This window comes from Puma concolor, chromosome F2 (assembly GCF_028749965.1).
Source record: "Puma concolor isolate L17-30 chromosome F2, mPumCon1.1.hap2, whole genome shotgun sequence".
Classification (NCBI taxonomy): domain Eukaryota; kingdom Metazoa; phylum Chordata; class Mammalia; order Carnivora; family Felidae; genus Puma; species Puma concolor.
In genome coordinates this window covers 79498285-79518551 of record NC_141684.1, presented here as the reverse complement: position 1 = coordinate 79518551, position 20267 = coordinate 79498285, and the positions used below count along the sequence as shown (strand labels likewise).

The 20267-nt window shown below is 39.0% G+C and overlaps 1 protein-coding gene across 4 annotated transcripts in view; it reads right to left on the bottom strand.

Annotated features, from left to right (window-relative positions):
• Nucleotides 1-20267, bottom strand: part of PCMTD1 (protein-L-isoaspartate (D-aspartate) O-methyltransferase domain containing 1) — a 69167-nt gene continuing 48900 nt past the window's right edge. For 3 of the 4 annotated variants that reach the window (XM_025922733.2, XM_086695293.1, XM_086695292.1), the window contains 3 exons: nucleotides 13955-14126; nucleotides 12002-12125; nucleotides 1-4262 (listed from right to left, as the gene is read on the bottom strand). In XM_025922733.2, coding sequence (XP_025778518.1) covers nucleotides 3895-4262; nucleotides 12002-12125; nucleotides 13955-14126 — 664 coding nt within the window. In that variant the 3' untranslated portion in view covers nucleotides 1-3894. Of the gene's footprint in view, nucleotides 4263-12001; nucleotides 12126-13954; nucleotides 14127-19588; nucleotides 19781-20267 lie in introns of all 4 variants that reach the window. The other variant, XM_086695295.1, reaches the window with a different exon arrangement.

The window sequence follows — 20267 nt, the reverse complement described above, 5'->3', positions numbered from 1 at the left end:
AACTTTTCATTTTTTTAATTGAAAATTTTAATTCACTAAAGACACCACAAACAGAATGAGAACAGAAACCACAACCTGACAAATGAGATTTGCAATGCGTGTAACTGACAATGGGTTAACAGCCAGAAGACATAAGGAACCCTGAAAGCCAGTTTCTTTAAGTCATTTCCAAAAGACTTGAATAGAAGCTTTACAGAAAGGAAACCTAAGACCAAGAAACACTCAGAAAGGTACAAAACCTCCATAACCAGTAACAAAGCCTCTGTAACACTTCACACTGCTAAACACGCACAGATCGCCATCAGACGCAGGCGAGGTCCCGGAAGAGCTGGAACATGAGAACGTGGCAGGAAGGCACACGCTGTTCGGCTATGTTGCGCCATCTAGTGAAGGTGAATGTAAACATGCTCTATGCTCCAGCAATTCTACTCCCAGGTGTGAACTCTGTGAAGGCTCCTGCACGCGTATGGTCGCAAGACATGCTGAAGAATGCTGCCGACCAAACCAGCTGACGTGACAACGAATGTCCATGGACGGCAGAATGAGCAAATAGACTGAGTTTGCGGGTGCTGACTCAGCTGCATACAAAATGGATCGATCTCAGAGAGGCAGTGTGGACTGAGACAGCCACCTGCAGAACAAGAGTAGAGCTCCACTTGTGAAGTTCAGTATGTATGAGGCCAAGTAGGAGGCCAAGTGATACACTGTTCAGAGACACGAACATATGTGGTAACGCTATAGCAAAGAGCAAGGTGGGGACTGACACAAAAGGAATACCCCCCCAGGGGAATAAAGAGGACACTGCGAAGGGCACCCAGGTCACGGTGACGCCAGTAGTCAAACCCAGTAGTAGGTACACCCGTGTACTTACATGTACGCTGAATTATTATTCCTTGTGTTTTGCGTATATCTTCTAAATATCCTTCATATATACCTAATACTTTATAAAATTTAAAAAAAAAGCCTACACTGTCTTCAAAGGTGGCAACACTCCAAAGGAAATGAGATGTTCAAATACAGACAATGAACCGTATACAACAATTCAAGCATATATCCATTGGTATAGAGATTTCCTAAATTAGGAAGAAAATGCCAGGCTACTAGAGAACAAAACTGAATTATATGCAACTGCTTATTTAAAATAACGTTCCGAGTCTTCCCATGATTGAACAGGCTTTGCTTCACTTTTGTCCTCTCAAACAGCTAGAAACCAATACTTAACCTTTTTGGTGTTTTAACCGTGACGCATGCTGTTTTAATGACATTTTTGTTTATTAGGACTAGAACCAAATGTATCAACTAGTAAGAAGTGTAGACTTAAACTGTCTTCTTGGTCGTTATGTCTTGAGGTTTATCAGGTGCTGGATGCTATTTAAAGTCCTCTCCATCTAGCTGTCTGACTTCGGAGACTCGCGCTATCTCCCTAGCCCTCCTCTCTACGAAAGAAAAGACTAGATTACTTCCACTGTTTTATCTGGCTGTTAAAATCCCATGACTATAGTCCTCATCATCTTCATTTAATTTTGCCTTTCTTTGCTACTTTTTCCACCTATAAAGCATAATTATTCACACTCAAGTAACCATGAATTCATTAAAAAATACACACGAACCCAAAATATTCTTGATCCTTCTAATATATTCCCATTAATAAAAGGGCTTTCACTTTAATTTTCATTTATTTCTACTTCTTTATTTAAAGTCAATAATAAAGTCACAACTGTAAAATGGATGCATTTAAAAACACAAAAGATACATTTCAATGACAAAAATATGTAATGGCAACGAAAACCTACTGTATACTTTGCCAAGGTCCAGAGTAAAAGACCATGTGAGCAAGTCAATCTTCAAATATATCCTTAACAAAAACTCTCTTCTGAGTAGTCAAATCATCATTTAAGAATATGTATGTTTACTATCTGGACACGAGCTCCAAAACCGACAGAGTGAGTATGGAGAGGGCGGCCGGGGTGGGGGGGTGGTGCTGGATAAAAACAGGTGGGCACCAGGAACAATACTAAACTTCTAAAACTAACATTTAATTTAAAATAAAGTGACCATTCCTAACAGATGACAATTGTATCAACTATTTTTTTTTTCCTTGATAGAAATGAGATGGGACATTTCTTAACAGTAACAGCTTAGCAATCATCTAAAAAAAGAAAAAAATTGTGGAGATAACACCCAACCCCCCAACCCCTATCACCTAGCCCTATAGTCACTGGTATAAAACAAACACCTTCCATGAAATTATCTTTCCCATTACTAAAATACCCTCATTTACTTGAGATAATTCATACTTAGAATATTTCAAATGCTCATTTTTAAATGTGTAGAATTACCAGAGCTGAGATTTTTTAAACCAACTATGTATTACTAATAGTTGAATCTTTGAAAAGAGATAATAACAATGCTTTTACTATGTATCAGTTGGGTTTCCTTAAACATAGTTGATCAACTACGGGGAACAGGGATGCTGGTGGTAATAAGTGATACACTCAGATTCTTCCTTTTAAAAAATACATAATCCATGTTACATGAAGTAATAAGTATGTTCCATTGTGTACTTTCTTAACAAGGAATGACTATTTTCAGGCCCTAGTGGGAAGAAAAGGAACAAATCAAAAATGGCATTTACTGTTGTATCGCTGATAAGCTATAATTAATATTCAAATGATGGATAGTTTGTGTGTGATATTAAGAAAAAAGTGATCATTAGAACTTCACCAAAAACAACAACAACAACAACAAACAACCCACACACCGTGAGAAAGTTAAATGAGCACAACATAGGTCCCAAAGATTACACTATGATTCTGAACTGGATTTTCAAAACAAGAGGCATCTACATACAATTCCTGTGAACATCTCCTACACGACAAAGATGAGTTTCTTTCCGAGGCTAGCTCAGTCCTACCTTGTCAAAGACAAAGATTCAAATGAACCAGAAGTTCCATTTGCTAAAGTGCACCTGCTTCTGAGAGCAACCCAAGAAAGGGCCCATTACTCAAGCTTACTCCCTACCTGTCTGTCGTATCGACAGTCATACACAACAGTGGATTTTTTTTTTTAAACCGAACACTTTATACAGTGGACAAGAGAAAAACCCATCCTACACATACTATCTTCTAAAACTCCAGAGAGTAGGATAACCTCATTGTTTTTAAATACTGAAAATGTAAAGGGTCCATACAAATCAAGAACTGTATTGAGTATATACTTTTTATTTAATATTCACTTGATGTGCTCTTAAAATCTCTAGGAGAGAAGCAGATATTTTCCCAAGTCTTTTGGCAATAGATTCAAAAGCAAAAGTAGCAGTGCCACTGAACTCCACGAAACTTTTTTTTAAAGCTAAATTATTCAACATCTGTATTGTTATTGCACTCATAGATTGCCCGGGATACTACAGCAACTCAACAATAGTGACTGCAACCAAAGTAAGGTGAGTGGGTCTACACAGCGTTTGATTTCCTAATTCGCTCAGAAGGTTTTCATAGAGGAAAGGAAAACAACTGCTGTTCAAAAACCAGTATATGCTTAACAATTATGTAACCTTCTATGAAATGAAATGTAAGCCTCAGCACTACAAATCTGTCAGGAATCAGAAAAGGATTTACGGTATACAAATCTTGAGTATTGTTGTATTCCACTCTTGAAGTCACTCTGAGTTAAAACAGCCTTTTTTCCAAGATTTAAAGAAAAATATATTTTATAAAAAGGGATTCTTTTTAATTACTGAATACATCATTTTTATTACTAAGACAGAAACAAGTTATACCTTTTCCACTATAGTTCGCTCTGTTGAAAGAATTCGCTCTCTTTTAACTCCTAACAAATGCTACATTTTCAAGACTAAAGGAATTATCAGTAGGCATTCTTTCTTCTTGATCTAAGTTATTTTTCTCTAAAATATGTCAAGTAAGCCTTTAAAGATTCAGGGAGAGGGAGTTTCATGATTTTTTCTCTCAGTAAATTCTGAGGTGGTTCCTCTGGCTTCATGGCATCGCTGTGATCTTTCTCGTCCTCTTCTTTGTTATTCTCCTCCATTTTCTCATCCTCCTCACTGTCTAGAGGCTGAGGGATAAGCTGATTACCCACAAATACGTAAGTATTGATTCTCTGTTTAACCCTCTTTCTTTTCCTTTTGGGTGGAGCCCTCTGAGGAATCCCCTTGGCCTGTATCTCATCATTTATGAAATTTCGAAGTGTACGTCGGATATAAATGCGAGCCAAGTCTTGGAGATTCCGGACGGCACAGGGAGCTAAAAAAAAGAAAAGCGCAAACAAAACACACACAGAGAACACATAAAAAAGCAAAACATTATACACTGCTCATTTCTTCACAGAACAAAATCTTTCCTAGCAAACGTTAGAAAACACCAAGTATAAAACCTCTTCTTTTTCGAACAAAGATTTCAAAGGTGCTCTCTATATGCCACGCCACCATTCTCAATTCTGTGGAAAGCGGGGAGGTGTCTATGTGTAGATATGTATGTGTGTCCCCAGGTATATGCATGAAAATTCTTTGAAAGAGGAAGTAAGAACTTAGAAATGGGTTCCGTAAGAATGAAGCAGTTAGGGGATAAGAAGAGAAGATAGATTTTATACCACATATATTTTTTTTATGTTTTTGATGTTGAAAACCATACAAGAGAACGATCTATTCCTAAAACTCAAAGGCAACATTTGAACGACTGCCTCAGTCTGAGCTTTAAAGCTTGTGCATGTGTGTACACACACACACACATACACACACACACACACACACACACACACACACACACACCGAGTTTTCCTCTGTAAATCAGTAAGTGCAACTTAGGCAAAGGCCCACCAGAAATCATGCTGTATACAATGTAATAGGCCAAAACAGGCCAAAGCACTGAGATTTCCTTCAGTGATTGATGTTTACTTCTATCAGATCCAGTCGGTCCTCCGCTCCCATCTCCCACAGATCTACAAACCCATAAGCCCTAGAACACATACTCTTCCTTGTAGCCTGCTCTGTTCCAGTGCTTTAGACATAGAGAAATTAATTCTCTCGTCCCACTTGAACTTCATTTCTCCTAGTTGCCATCCTTGTGGAAATAAAACTACCATCAAGGAGCCTTCTCAAACACCTGAACGAAACAAAACACAACCCTCCTCAGTTAAACAGCACTAAAAACTCTCCATGTATGTTTTATTTCCTTACTTTTGGTACTCTTTTTCTGGCTACTTCCCTTGCCAACTTTTTTTGTTATAACCTATGAAATCCTGCCTTCTGTAGGAACTCTTTGGTATGTGGCCTCCCTCTACCATCAGACTGTAATCGGCCCCCCTCTACCATCAGACTGTAAGCTCCAGGAACGAGGGGCCACGGCACTTCCTCCTTGTGCTCCGTACAGGGGCCTGCAGATACCAGAACTGCACAGTCTATCACCCTGTCCAAGGCTCCGAGTGCTTCCTTCCCCTAGACCCTATCACAGGCTGGATACACGCTGCAGCAAGGGACAGGGTTTTTGGTAAAACGCCAGCATGGGAGGCCTTTCCGGGCTGATTCAACGATCCCTCAGCACATACCTAAGTGGCCCACGACAAAATCTTCTCTTCAAACTTTTTTTTCAACTCCCCTACTGCAATCTGAAATAGAAAAGCATTCCCAAGGGCCACACTGGGCATGTCCAACTAAAAGTCATTTGTTCCCCTGTCTGGGCCTGCCCCCAACTACCCAACATGGAAACTGAAACATGTAACAATTTGAGTTCAAGTCCCGCTTCTGCCATCTGTGAGTTTTGTGAACACTGGTTAAGTAAAAACAGATGGGAAATCTCATCTCTTATATGTTAAAATGTGTAAACTACCACCTGTTCTGCTTATCGCCCAAAATTGTTAAGCTGTTTCACAGTCACTCAACAACCATGTGGTAAACTATACGCCAGGTACTATTAAAGAGCTCATTTAGATAGAGTGAACGATTTAGACTAAGAAAGTCCCTGCTCTTATGGAGATCATATATTTGGGGGAGGGATAGATAAAAAATAATTATGACAAAAAAAGAAGATATGAGAAAAAACACCAATGACGTACAAAGTAACATGGGGTATGGCTACTTCCGACTGGGTAGTCCCAGTGGTCTCCCCTAGGAGAGGCGTGTCTGAGCTAACATCTAGACGATACGAAGAAACAGCCGTCTGTGAATAGCTTCATGCACAGGGAATGGCGAAAAACACTAGAAGGTGAATAAGCTTAGCACGTTCAAAGAGCTGAAAGAAGGCTGGTGTCAATGAAGTTTAGAGCAGGAAGCAAACAGTAACGGAGGTGATCAGGGGTGATCTTACAGGCCCTGGTAAAAAAATGTGCCTTATATCAAGGGTTTTAAAAAGGCAGGGTCATAATGCGATGAAAATGGCACTGAGGGTCCGCTGTGGAGTATGGACCATAAAGAGAGGGAGCAGGAGCCCAGCGGGAATACTCCAGTAATCCACCTGAGATCTGACCACACTGTGATGCAGATTAGAGTAAGGGAGGTTGGCAGTAAAGACGTAGAGAAACGGACAAGTCTGAAACACACTTTGAAAGCAGGCTGGACGGGCACTGGATGTGGGAGCGTTTTTGGCCCAGGCAGCTTGGTAGATGCGACTGTCAATTAGTGACACGACAAAGAGGAAGAGTAGCTGGGGAGGAGAAAATCAAAACTCTGTTCCGTATGAAATCTGGAATGTCTGTGAACATCTCCTGGAAGAAGGTTTCAGAAAGGAAAACAACAGTGACCACCATCTCCGCGTGTTACAGGCAACAGCACACTTAGCGCTGGGGAAAAGGAAGTAGACAGAAGTGAAATAACTTGGTCTCGGTCACAGAGGTTGTAGGTGACAGGAGGTGGGACCTGAACGTGGGCGTTTTCACTGCACGGTCTCTGCTCCTGCCCAACCGCAAGCAGCTGAATCATGTGTCTGGGACTCAGGGGCGAGGCCAGGGCTGGGGACAGAAATCTGAGAGCCAACAGCCTCTGGCGAGCACCCAAGGGGGAGTGTGGACACAGAAGAAACCTGTGCCTGAGTGAACACTGAAAAAGCAGGGGTGGGGGAGGCTGGTGGAGAATAAATCTATAAAAGAGTCTTGGGAATTTTAATAAAAGAGCTAAGAAATAGAGCTATAATTAGTCTTTTACAGCTGGTCTTTGTTCTTGCACCCCGCCCTCATTTTCGGTATTCTCTTTTAACACCCGAATTATGTTCGTCCTCTGCCAACACTGCTATTCCAAGGACACTGTTAGAATGATGAACCTTTCAATCCTAAACTGTCAGAATACCTCACTTCATAAAGAACCAACCAGACCCAGAATGGAAAAAGATTCAGACTTAAGTCCTAAAATAGCACCCACAAGAGCTTCATGTAAAGTTTGTCTAAATGATACACAAACTTTTAGGTAATTCTCAGAATTGAAAGTATTCAAAATCCCCCCGTATTTTCTATTCTTTAACACTCCCTTGTTTGTAATGCTTCCAGTTATGAGTTAAGGATTTGATACTTACCCTGACTACTATTAAAACTTTATTTTGAATCAAAGCTTTCACTCCAAAATTATCATTAAGGTTATCTCTAACACGCACACGGAAGCTCTATTTGTTTCCCAAAAGGTAGTCTCTGCAAAGATTTCACGGGAACCTAGCAGTCAGCACTTTCGTTTTTATTAACAAAGACTGAAAAGGGCATTATATTTAGGCCAATCTCACAAAAGCATTGATTCGGGGCCACTTTTGAACCTACAAAAACAGCAGCTTCTATAAGTGGCCACATAACTGTTGCCACAATTTATGAAGTCTCTTGCCCCTTGAGATTTTTAACAAGAAGCATACATTTGGCTTTGCATTCCTGACAGAGCTCTGAAGACACCTGGGAGTTACCTAAGTAATAAGGGCATAACAGGTTCCTTTCAAGCACCCCTGGGTTTATGCTAATAAGGCAACTTTTGGTAAGCCCCTGAGTGAGTGGGCTGGTTGCCAGAGGACTGGAACTTTCACCAGCACCCTCTGGGAGGGGACGAGGGGCTGCAGGTTGAGTCGGTCGTAAATGGCCAATGACTTAATCAAACCTCCATAAACAGCCTTCACTGCAAGGGTTCGGAGAGCTTCCGGGCTGATGAACACGTGCAAGTGCCAGAAGGGCCCTCAGAGGAGGCGCGGAAGCTGGGTCCTTCCCACAAACCCTCTGTGCCTCGATTCCAGCCGGCTGTTTCTGTGCTGGCCCCTGTTACACTAAACCCCGTAATCCAGTAAGTGAACTGTTTTCTTGGGTTCTGTGAGACACTCCAACAAATTACTGAATTCCAGAAAGGGGTCACGGGAGTTCCTGATTTACAGCCAGGCTGACGAAACACGGGTGAAAACGTGTACCTGTGGCTGGGGGCTCAAGTTGGAGGAGATGGCGGCAGCCTCGTACAAGCCCTTTAACCTTCGGGGTCTATGCGAACAGTGGTTAGTGACACGAGGGGTCAGATCACAGGACACCTAGTTGGTGTCCACAAAGAATTCGAGAATTCCTTGGGGTGGAAAAACCCACATGTCTGAGAGATGAAGTATCTAGTGGGTGGTGTATGGAGGAAAGTTTTGCCTAAGTTGGTATAGAATTTTTCCCTTTTTCCTTTTCCCCTTCTAAAGGGCCCACCTGAACTTGAAGCAGCTCCTTTAGAATGTTGCATACCACCCCGTGAACAAAGGAAAGAAGATGTGAACTGAATCAAAAGTAGTGATAAACCTGAGGAAAATTCTAACTACATTTTAGTAACTATTTATATAGGCAATTTCATAGCTACAAAATACACTTGCCAGAGATTTGCATGTGTATTTTTTTAGTTCTCTTTTTTTGCTAACATTCTTTCGTAACTTAATCCCCTATAATTAATGAAATAATGTTCTCTAATCAGCAATTTTAACAGAAGAAACTTGTTCTTATTTTCCAAACATCCTATTAAGTTTTGACAAACAGTATCTTCAGAACTTTTTCTTTCTGTGAACATTATTCATAAAAAGGCTTTTATTTTTTTACAAAATCGTAATTCCTGGCTCATTTTTATGCTATTGGGAGCTGATGATTTTTTTTCCCTTTTATTGTAGAGACTTTCGAGTATGTATACAAGTGAGTAATAGTGTAACGAACCCCATGTACCACTCAGCTTGAACCCTCAGCATACAGCTAATCTTACCACACTCCCATTTCTTCCTCCCAAATCCATCACAGACGATTGTGATGACAAATTTGGATAGATCATTTCACCTGTAAGTATTTCACACGTATGACAGATTTTTTTTTTTTTTTTAATTTAGGCTCTTCCCCCTTTTATCCCTTTCAACCAAATTTATGCCCCTACTTTACATTCACAGTTATGTCCATCAACCCACAGAGGATAGTCTTATTAACTACCTAGAGCTGTACTGTATGGACATCTTTAAAATGAGAAAGAATGAAAATTGCCCATTTGTAACTGTGTTACTGCAAAACCACATTTACAAACTAGACTCCTCTAAAGGACACTAAACTAGGGAAACTGTCAGATAAAGAGGAATGTCTCGGGCTACAACAGTCTCCATGAGAAAGTGAAACACCTAAATGGCTGATGCACAGAAGTCCACAGGGACCTCTATAAGGACACTTATATATCTTTACAGATATACATTATTACATATGTGGTTAGGCCACCGTGTCACAGAATTTTTTTCATTACTTCTTTTTTGTGACTCTCTAACCTGTTATGATAGGTTAACGAAAATGGTCATAAATATGACCTGTAATTCTGATATTTGGAAAACAGGAGGGAAAAAGTAGTTTTACTTTGTTATTATTATTATTGCTTTTAGTTATTGCTTTTAGCAAGGAGTTGAAATATTCAATGATCTTAGTACGGTATGGTCTACTAAATATTATAGTATGTAGTATATGGTATATACATACACCTATATATACAAGGGAATGTGTGTGTATGGTCTACCAAAAAGTATACTTTGAAATAACTGTACAATGCATGTGAATACAAGTGACAGTTACTTGATTCTGGTGTTCCTAGCACCACAGTCCCTTTCAGTCCCAGAATACATCTAGCACGTGTCTCTGAACAGACAGGAAGGAAGTTTAAATTCAACATTCCAGCAGAGTAACTTTACTAACAGAATGGATCTTTTTGATAATCCTTTTTTTAATCATTCTTATTTTCAATTTTCTATATACTCAAGTTTTCTTATGTAATCGTCTTATGTCGCTCTGTTGTGTAGATTGACTCAATTTTGTAAGTAACGTACAACAGCAAAAAGTACGTTTGGAAAAAATGGCTGATTAACACTTTCCGAATTGTGAAAGGTTCAATTTTTTTTTTTGAACTGAGAGCCTGATTTCTTTCTAAATGAGATTAAAGTGAGAGCACTGTGTCAGAATTGATGCATCTTGTGAATCTGGAAAGAGTGGTCAACAGGTCTCTCTGATGGCAGCTCCCGTTACAAAAGAACGCTAGGAAGCCCTCTCCCGGGGTCTAGGGAAGAGACCCCCCCCCCTGCCGCTCACTGCCCCTTACCACAGAACCACATGGGTCTGTCTGCACCACCACATACCTTCGTCCCCACGGCAGGAGGAGTGGTCTGTATGGTTCGTGCGTGCGAAGCAGCTGTCCACGTGTGGCCTTTCCCTGGTCTTTTCCTCCGCTCACCCACACATGAAGCTCTGCTCCCCTGCATTTACGGAGCGAGCCCACACGACGGGAGGCTGGCCACTACTGCCTGTGGCTGCGTGGATAGTCTAACTTAAGGGTGCGGACCTGAGCCATATTCCGCCCCTACTCCTTTAGTAGGTGATAAAAATGACGTTTCAATTCCTAGCTATCTGACCGCCAAATCCTTCTCTCCATTGGGAAGAACGTGGAAGAGGGAAAAACAGGCCACAAAAACCACGTAGCTCACAAGAGGGTAAAATAAACAATGAAAATAAAGTTACATGTAAAGCCAGGTTCCTTTGAAATATATTCATTTAAAAAGCAAGTTAAAGCAAGAAGTCTACCATGGTAAAGTTAGTTCACTTTTGGGAAGGAACTTACTCACCGATTTCCAAAATCATGCTATATCACAAGCCAATTAATATTACTCTTCCCTCTGTTTCTACTTTCAGCTGCAGTAAGTTTATTACTTCCTCCTTCTTGAAATACTGTTTTTTTCATGATTTCCAACACAAGCACCTCTTCTCTCTCCTCACTCTCCCCCAAGTGCTCTCATCCATTCTCACAGCTGAAAATGCCATTTTTAGGTTGAGGATTCCCAATTTACACCTCCCCTTGTGCAGTGGGTTTACAACCACTTGACTACCTGCCACGTGCATGCCAACAGGAAACTCGAACACGGCCAGAATAAAATACCTGATCTTCCTACACCTGTTTCCAAACTATTCCATCGCCAGTCCTGCAAACAGCAATAAATGGTACCACCACTCAGCTAGCCGCTCAAGGCCAAACTCTCCATCCTTCTTTTTCTCTCTACCACCGCCTACAATTCAGTCTACTATTTTTCTACCTTCGAACAAGTCTATCCACAACCAACACTGACTTTACCTTTGATAAGGAAAGCCCTGTATATAATCTATCTTCTATACGCTAGCCAACCAACTTCGACTACCCTGAAACTTGTTTCTGGTCTTAGAACAACCAAGCTCTTTTCAGCTCAAATAAAGGCTGTTGTGTTTGTCATCCTTCTGTGTAGAAAATGACAACAAATTTAATATAATTAGTAAAGTCACAGCTATAATTAATAAATTCATGATTTCTTTGACCTGCCCCTTCTTTTCCTATGTCCATGAAGGCAGCTAACTGTGTCTGGTGCAAGGTAGGGGTTTTAACCCACCCCCACAAAAAAGCTGAATAAATCTGTTGAATATATAACTGCATGTTTATTTGCTTTTTCATAATCATATAGTCCATTAAATCCCAACCATAAGAGTTTAACAACAGTCACGGTTCGGTCGGAAAGGACCAACAGTTACTTACGGAGTCCTACAGAATCTGGTTTGCCATTATCATTCTTACTTGGTTGTACAAGTGGAGCAAACGAAACAGCAAGGATATTTTTACTTTCCCAAGTGTTTTGTCCAGTTCGCATAATTTGTGTTAACTATTTGGAGGAAAACACAGAAACAGAATAGCTTAATCCTGGAAATGCGATCGCCTTACAGTCACAATTTTGTTTTCATGGAATAACTGCCAATGGTTGCTATATAATCACCTGTACTTGAATGCAACCAAATTGCTATCGTTTAAATACTTGCCATAAAATAATACAGAAGAAATCACAAATATTTGCAGCTCAAGATAGATAAATCAATGTATATAGAATATCCAAATATGGTCAAGTGACCCATCATGTTATAGTTGGGGTCTGATACCTTCTAGGGGTCTCATTCCAACCCACGTCTGCCAGTGGATCCCAAATTAGATGCCTCACATAGGTTCAGTTGTTTGGTTAAAGCATTGTATAAAGCATTAATAAAACCACGTTCTGATTACTGTACCAATGAGTCAACTTCATGGTTGCCCGTGATGGTCATAAAATGCAGATTCTAATTCTAATCGCAACTTAGTACTTCACAAATAAACGTAATTAATCACAAGAGCATTACAAGTTTTACCTACCTGGCAAAAACTCATCCCCAGTCCTTGGGAAAAAAAAAACTAGCTCAGTACATGGCTTGATCAAGCTGAATTAACATCTTCAATTTCTATTATAAAAATAAGCCCATTTGACATTCGGATGATAGTATATAATTAATATTTAATAAAATACCAATGGGAAGCCCTATCTTAAAAATATTTGGAAAGGTATTTTCAACAGATAACAGAAGATTGTTCATCTGGGAGTCTCAACTCTGGAAGCATTCAAGTAACAATGTTTTTCCAGGAATGTTTTTTAATGAATGTTTTTATATTATGTCTTTTTAATTACGGACAAACAATTTGCTACAGAGCTTAGTGCATGGTAATGGTGAAGTCTACTGAGTTGCAAATAACATGCTGTGATGTTAAGGGACCCCCTCCCCCAAGATTATAAACTCCAAAATGATGAGGCAAGGTCCCAGTTGTTTTATATAATTTATCTCCTACCGTGTAAACCACAAGGCGTTTTAAACATCTCAAATTTAGGTTAATATGAATATTAAGGATTTGTTTTGAAACGCATTTTTATAAAAATTTTTTTTTTGAGAGAGAGAGAGAGCACACGTGTGAGCAAAGCGCAAGCAGGGGAGGGGCAGAGGGAGGTGGAGAGAGAGAATCTCCAGCAGGCTCCACAGGGGTTGAGGTCATGACCGTGAGATCGTGACCTGAGCTGAAATCGAGTCAGACACTTACCCGCCTGAGCCACCCAGGTCGCTCCATGTTTATAAATTTTTAAAGTAATTTCCTTTTGAAAGATCCACCCATTTCCTGAATACATTAGTATTTCATACACTTACTATCCCTAATAATTCCAAACCGAAGGCAGATAAATAACTGAAAAAATATTTTCGAATGAGTCTATGTCATACTAAATCAAGATTTAAAAATTTACTTGTTTCTTTAACGGATTTAAGCAGTCCAAACCAAACCCCAAATAGAATTTCTCTTTTCTACGCTCAAAGAACTAAAGAATGTTGGAAACTGAGTGGCTGGTAGAGATCTTCACACCCAACTGAACAGCTCTGGGTACAAAAACTGTGGGAGGAAGCAACTTGGCAAACATCACATAGGCTAAGCTCTGGGGAGACAAAAATCTCTTCAAACCCTAGTAGAAGGATCTCTTCTGTATCTGCTTTGGTTCAAGAGTCTGTTTCAAGGTTTTGTTTTTGTTGTTTTTATAGCTAGATCTGTGAAGAGTACTGCTTCCTTAAAAATCACAGCCTACTTTTCACTGATAGAACATTTCCCACCTTAAACTAACGTGCTTAAGCAAAGGACAGTAGAAGTTACCTGATCTTCTATAGGCATGACCAGAATGCCTCCAACTTTCAGTAAGATTTTCATGTAGTTTTCATGGTCCTTCTGGACACCAGCCCCACAATAAATGCGGTCATACTGATGACTGTCAGACGCTATCTGGAGGCAATTACCAACCACAAATGCGGGTTCACAGAACTCAAATCTGCACGAAAAAACAAATATCTTTTAATTCATTTAAACAAAAGGTTAAATCTAAAAAAATTAACATAATCCACTTCTTTGAAATAGTGAAGTTACCAAAATTAAGGATAAAATATCAGGAGATTTGATTTAAATATCATATTTATGAAGTTAAACTGATCAAATATATAGTTTTATTATCAATGATATAATTCACATTTTTAAAACAACCTGTTTTTTTTGCCATACTGAAACTTCACTTAGGGCTTAAAAAACGAGCATAAGGAAAAGCTCCTCATGATACCAATCTTGTGATGCCCCACAAGTGATATACACTAAGTTCACCTTCCACTGTCCTTTCCAAAAAAAAAAAGAAAAAAGGCCTATGGGCCAGCGGCCACGAAAAGGGCTCGTGCAGTCCACATCTCTGTTTGACATTTCTGCCGTGGCTAACAGTGGCAAAGTTTCGTCAGGAAAGGACGCACTTCAGCAACCACTATGATTAGGGAGATTTTAGCAAAGCTACGTTACAGGGCTGTTATGTGACTGCTGCTTTGGCCCCTGGGATCTCCCTATGCAACAGAAGGAGATAGGGCTTCAAAGCAAAGGCATCTTGTCCAGGCCGCCTGTTCCTGGTTACAGTGTTGGTTCATGGTATAGAGAGTTATGCTTTTACAACTATCCTATTTAGACTCCTACTTTATTCCTTAAGGTGTAACAAATCTGTAAATAGTTTCTAACGTATAACATTAATTAAAACCCAACGCACTAATAAAACCTATAATCTTTTAGAAAACTAATTCATGGAATATCCTTTTACTTTTAAGTTGATTAACGTTAATATGACCACACGTAAAACTCGGGCTATTATTTGAGGATGGAATAATCCATGTTAAAAGTTTCGGCATGCGGTAAAAAATGACAAAGATTGAATCATAATCATTTCTACTTTGTAAAACATATCCTGTCCTTTGCTAATTAATAGACTTATTACATAACAACCTTTCATTAAAATTCACTAAACAACAGACACGTTATATTCACTAATGTTTAAAGAAGAGTTTACCAGAACTATGCCCTGTCTTTGGTCCCCTACCTTCTTAGTGGAGGCTTAGAGGTGGGGTGGGAAGGGTTGAGGAGTTGGGATGGGATGACTTATCAGTGTACCCTCTCTTCCCCATACCCCCACACTAGGGTAGAGTCCATGCCCCATTATTTCTTTCACTGTAACTGCCTCCTCGCTGCTCACACTTCTCAGGTCTCCCCTCCATCATTTTGCTCCCTACTGCAGAGGACGGAGTGAAGCTCCTTAGAGTGCCACATGGGGCTCTTTATGACTCTACCATCAAGTTGTCCTGCCAGATTCATTTCCTGCTTCTGCCTTCCCTGCTCTTCCCCCTCACTGCCCCCCCCACCCCCCCACACACACATACTATGTTGTAGCCAAACTGAATTACAGTTGACCCTTGAACAAGGCGGAGGTTAGAGGTGCTGACCCCCTCCCTGCTGTCAAACATCCGAGTATAACTTATGACTCCCCCAAAACTTAACTACTAACAAACTACTATTGACCGGAGGCCTCACAATGATAACATAAACGGATGACTAGCACTTTTTAGTTACATGTACTTCATACTGTATTCTTACAAAAAAGTAAGCTAGAGAAAAGAAAATATTAAGAAAATAAGTAAGAGAAAATACATGTATAGTACCGTACTAAAATCTGCATTTAAGCCGTCCTGCACAGTTTAAGCCCATGTTGTTCAAGAGTCAACTGTGTGTGCTTCTAGTTGCTTAGAGGAACTAGCACGAATTGTTTGGAAATCCTGTAGCTGGGTACATGCTGCTCCTTTGACTGAAATACCCTTCCCTCTCTCCTTCCCTTGATAAATGCCTACCATCCCCTCAAGACACAGTTCAAGTATTGAAATCACAGTTCAAGTAATGAGATCTTACCCAACTCTATTTTAACAGTATCTCATTCTTCCTACTAGCATGGTACACATAAAAGTGCACCTAGGTTAGGGCCATGCTTAAGTTCCTTTTAAACTCAAGATTATGGTATGACCTATGATTGCCTAAAATATGGCCAACGTATAGTTTCTTGACTTTTAAGTATAAGATACTGTGGATCATGTGGTTTAATCATTCTACCAAACTCACAGTAAGCATTCTTTAACAAGAAAACATTAGACTATTTTCACTGAAATCTAAAAATCTTTATTCTTATAAAAATTCATCTTTAATAATTTAATTTTATGATAATTTAAGTCAGTCTTATTTTTGGGGAATTTGTATTTTAAAAATTAAATTATTAAACCTCTTTTATCAAGTCTATTAAATCAACTTAAAAAATATGCTTACGGTTTAAAAAGCTTCCTATTTGTTAAAAATGCACGGTAACTTACAGAACTATTACTTAAGACAACACCATTACGAGTACACAACTTACGATTAAGACCACTTCTCAGATTAGTGACAGTTTATCCGTCCTCATCCAAGCAAAATTAATTAGAAATAATTTAGTGCCTGATTCTAAAATCAAAGGTGTGATTCTGGTCAAATTTCCTAAGAAGCACAATTCATTAAGTGAAATATTATTTATCGAGCCCAGTTGTGTGTAAAGATTGGAAACAGAATGGGAAACACTCAAGCCTACATCTAGTGGAAGAGACAAGAATCAAAGAATGTCACTAATACAGATATACAGCTATAATAAATGCTCTAAAGGAAAGGAATATGATTCCATAAGACTAAGGACGAAAGGAAATAGACCTAGGGAATCGGAGAAAGGCTCCCTGAGAAATGTCAAGTTGAGACAGGACAATCTAGAACCACAGGGGAGCCAAGATGGTCGTCACTAGCCACGTGTGGATACTAAGCCATTAAAATGCAGCTAGTCCAAATTGAGCTGTACTGTGAGGATAAAATTCACACAGGATTTCAAAGATTTAGCCCAAAATAAATGTAAAATAGCGCAATATTTCTTTTATTTATGTGTAGGGGCGTGTGTATTTCAACAGCCACATAAACTAAAGATACTAAACAAATACCCTTCTGCTTATAATCTCTGACGAGGCGCTTCAAATACTTTCTCCTTAATACAGGTTTCCCTTTGAAACATTCCCCTGGTATTCCTTTCTATTTCTGTGAATATTTCTTCTGAATTTTAAATGTATCTCCATCACCTATGACAGTCCTCAGAATACATTTACTAAGAGAACCATACAAAAAACATAAATGTTTTCTACCTATCCACTTTGAATAGGAACCCAAAAAATCTTAGGACTAGAAGAGAAACTTGCCCAGAAAGATACAGAAAAATATGTGCCTATGATACTTTCTATAACAGTACGATGATCCTTGCTGTACTAAACTGGTCACTATTAAAAAGCTGTAACTTCATGCTACAGAAGATAGTTTTTCTCAAAATGCCAAAAAAGGCAAAACTCAAATAATTTCAAAAAATCCTCACCTTTAATGAATAAATCAACTGTCCTATAACTGAAAGGTACTTTTTTGGGCCTTTCAGAAGATCTTAAATAAGCCACAATAACATTAGGAAAACGACCTCATCTTTTTTCCCCCTAGAATGCAGATCAGAACAAGTATATTTTGCTTTCTCTTAGGGAGTAATCTCTAAATCTATAAATTTCTACTAATGCAAATGGAACATATATTTCTAACAAATACATACGAGTTCTTTACACTTTCATTTAACATAGTCAAATTAATTTATTTTAACAGAATATTCGAATCTGAAAGTTTAATTGAACTTGAGATGTTCCAAAAGGATTGAACTATTTCTAGATATAACATAGTAAAATTTCAAGGACATAAGAAAAACTGAGGACACTGTAATGTCTTCAAATGTTGGCACTAGAACATCTAGAACATAGAAAATTCATATGCCAGGGGCGCCTGGGTGGCTCAGTCCGTTAAGCATCCGACTTCAGCTCAGGCCATAATCTCACGGTTTGTGAGTCTGAGCCCTGCGTCGGGCTCTGTGCTGACAGCTCAGAGCCTGGAGCCTGCTTCTGATTCTGTGTCTCCCTCTCTCTGCCCCTCCCACACTTGCACTCTCTCTCTCAAAAGTAAACATTAAAAAAATTTTTTTTTTTAAAAAGAAAGAAAATTCATATGCCAAACACATTACCAAAAAATTGTAACACTACCAGTTTAGTGGTCATTAAGAAAAATATCTACCAGAGATAGTGTCTCATCTGGAGACTCTTGATTATAACTATGGCTTAACCTTTTCTACCAGTAATACATGAATCCTTCACATTATTAAAGAACACAAAACAATTCTCAAAATGCATTATTATTTTATACATTGTATCTAAAAAAAAAAGTAGGTAATGGACTATCTTTCCTAATAAAGGACTTAGAGATGAGCTTTAGTCCTTCTAACTAGGTACATATTTGAGGATCTTAGACATTCTGTATTCTAACAGTAAAACTGTGGCTTATTTTTATAACAGCATTTCACGTAAATAAACTCACACCAATTCCATGGCTAATGATGTGTGTAGGCCAATGTTTATGGATGTGCCCCCACCCGTGTCAGATGATGCCCAGGCAATATTTACAGAGAGCTGGACGACTGACTGGAGACGTGGACGGTAGCTACCGTGTCATCAGAGTAAATTACAACTCCTATTCATTCTTCCAGTGTTGACAGGAAAATAAAGAAAACATGTTCTCCCGTAGGCTTTCACTATCTTCTGAAAGCTGCATCTCACCTAAGTTTCCACAAACCTCTATAGAGGCAAAGGACATATTTTAAACCACAAATACAATCTGTGTATAATCTGGAAGACTTCAGCAATAAATTAACCAGAACTTTTCAGTTTACTATAAAATAGTACTACACTATTTATAGATCTATACAGGAAATCTAGGTTAAAATTAGTGAAAAGGAAAACCCAAATTCCATTTTTTCACATCAATCAAAAACTATACGAAACCTAGTGGGGAGCAGGGAGGCAAACGAAAATGGCATTTCCTTCGTGGTTATTATTATTCATAAATTATGGCTCACGTGTGCTTGCTCTAATTTTTATTCTTAATTTAGGAAAGTTCATTAAAATTTTATGTCTATTAGTAAAGTGAAAAGTAGCAATCATTTTTATTCTTTGAAGAAAATTTCCAAAACAAAATTTCCCAGATGGAGATGACTCACGCTCCTAAATTACACCGAATTATACCTAACGATAGAAGTTATCCGTACACAAAATAAACAGCTCTGAAATGCGTGTAATAACTACAAATTTATTCACTTGAGACTTTAATCATTTGTTGATTTAAATCTGCAAAGCCAGGAACTGTTTTCAGACTCTCTTATGCGGAGAGGGAAAACTATCTGGCACGCTCTTACTAATAACGTACACTGGAAATCATCTGTGGGAAAACAGAGAGCACATTATCTTGGCTTACACACGAACACTGGCCCGAAATAACACTGGGATTCTCATCACTTACCTTAGCAGTGGTTTTCTTTATAGGTGCGTGTTGAAATATCTTCATCTGGAGTCGGACAGGTGATTTCCTTCACAGCAGGGACCTTGCCAACTTGCCCATATAATTCTTTTGATAAGCTGCTAGGAGATCAGGGTGACCTAGCCTTGCCCTGCAGCTTCCCTCTTAGACGGATAGTCTAGGTCTAGGAGCTGACTGAGAGTAGAAAAAACAACATTCCCCTTCAATACACTGTTGAAGTGGGGGGCTGACAATTTGCACACCTAGTTTATCATGTGCCACAGGATGCTGTCATTGAAAGTTTAGACAATTATTCCAATGGAATAAAGGATTTCAAGGTCATAGGAAAGAATCCTACCTTGTTCTCAGACCTCATCCAAAACCACCTGCCAAATGAATCACAGAAACCTCTTTTTCTTAAAACACTTAGTCAAAATATACATTTTGGGTCTTGAGAGCTATGACTATTTAGTTAAAACAAGGCAAAACTTCAGAATTTTCCACTGGGAAGAAACATCCAGGGAAATATTATTATCTCTTGCTCTCCAAATGCAGTTATACCATTCAAAAACTCTTACAATCAATAATTACGCTACGGAATAGTGTAAAATTTAAAAAGCAAAGACTTTACCTTTTCAAGTGCTTTCCCTTCCAACTGCATCAATCTCATCTCAGAATAATT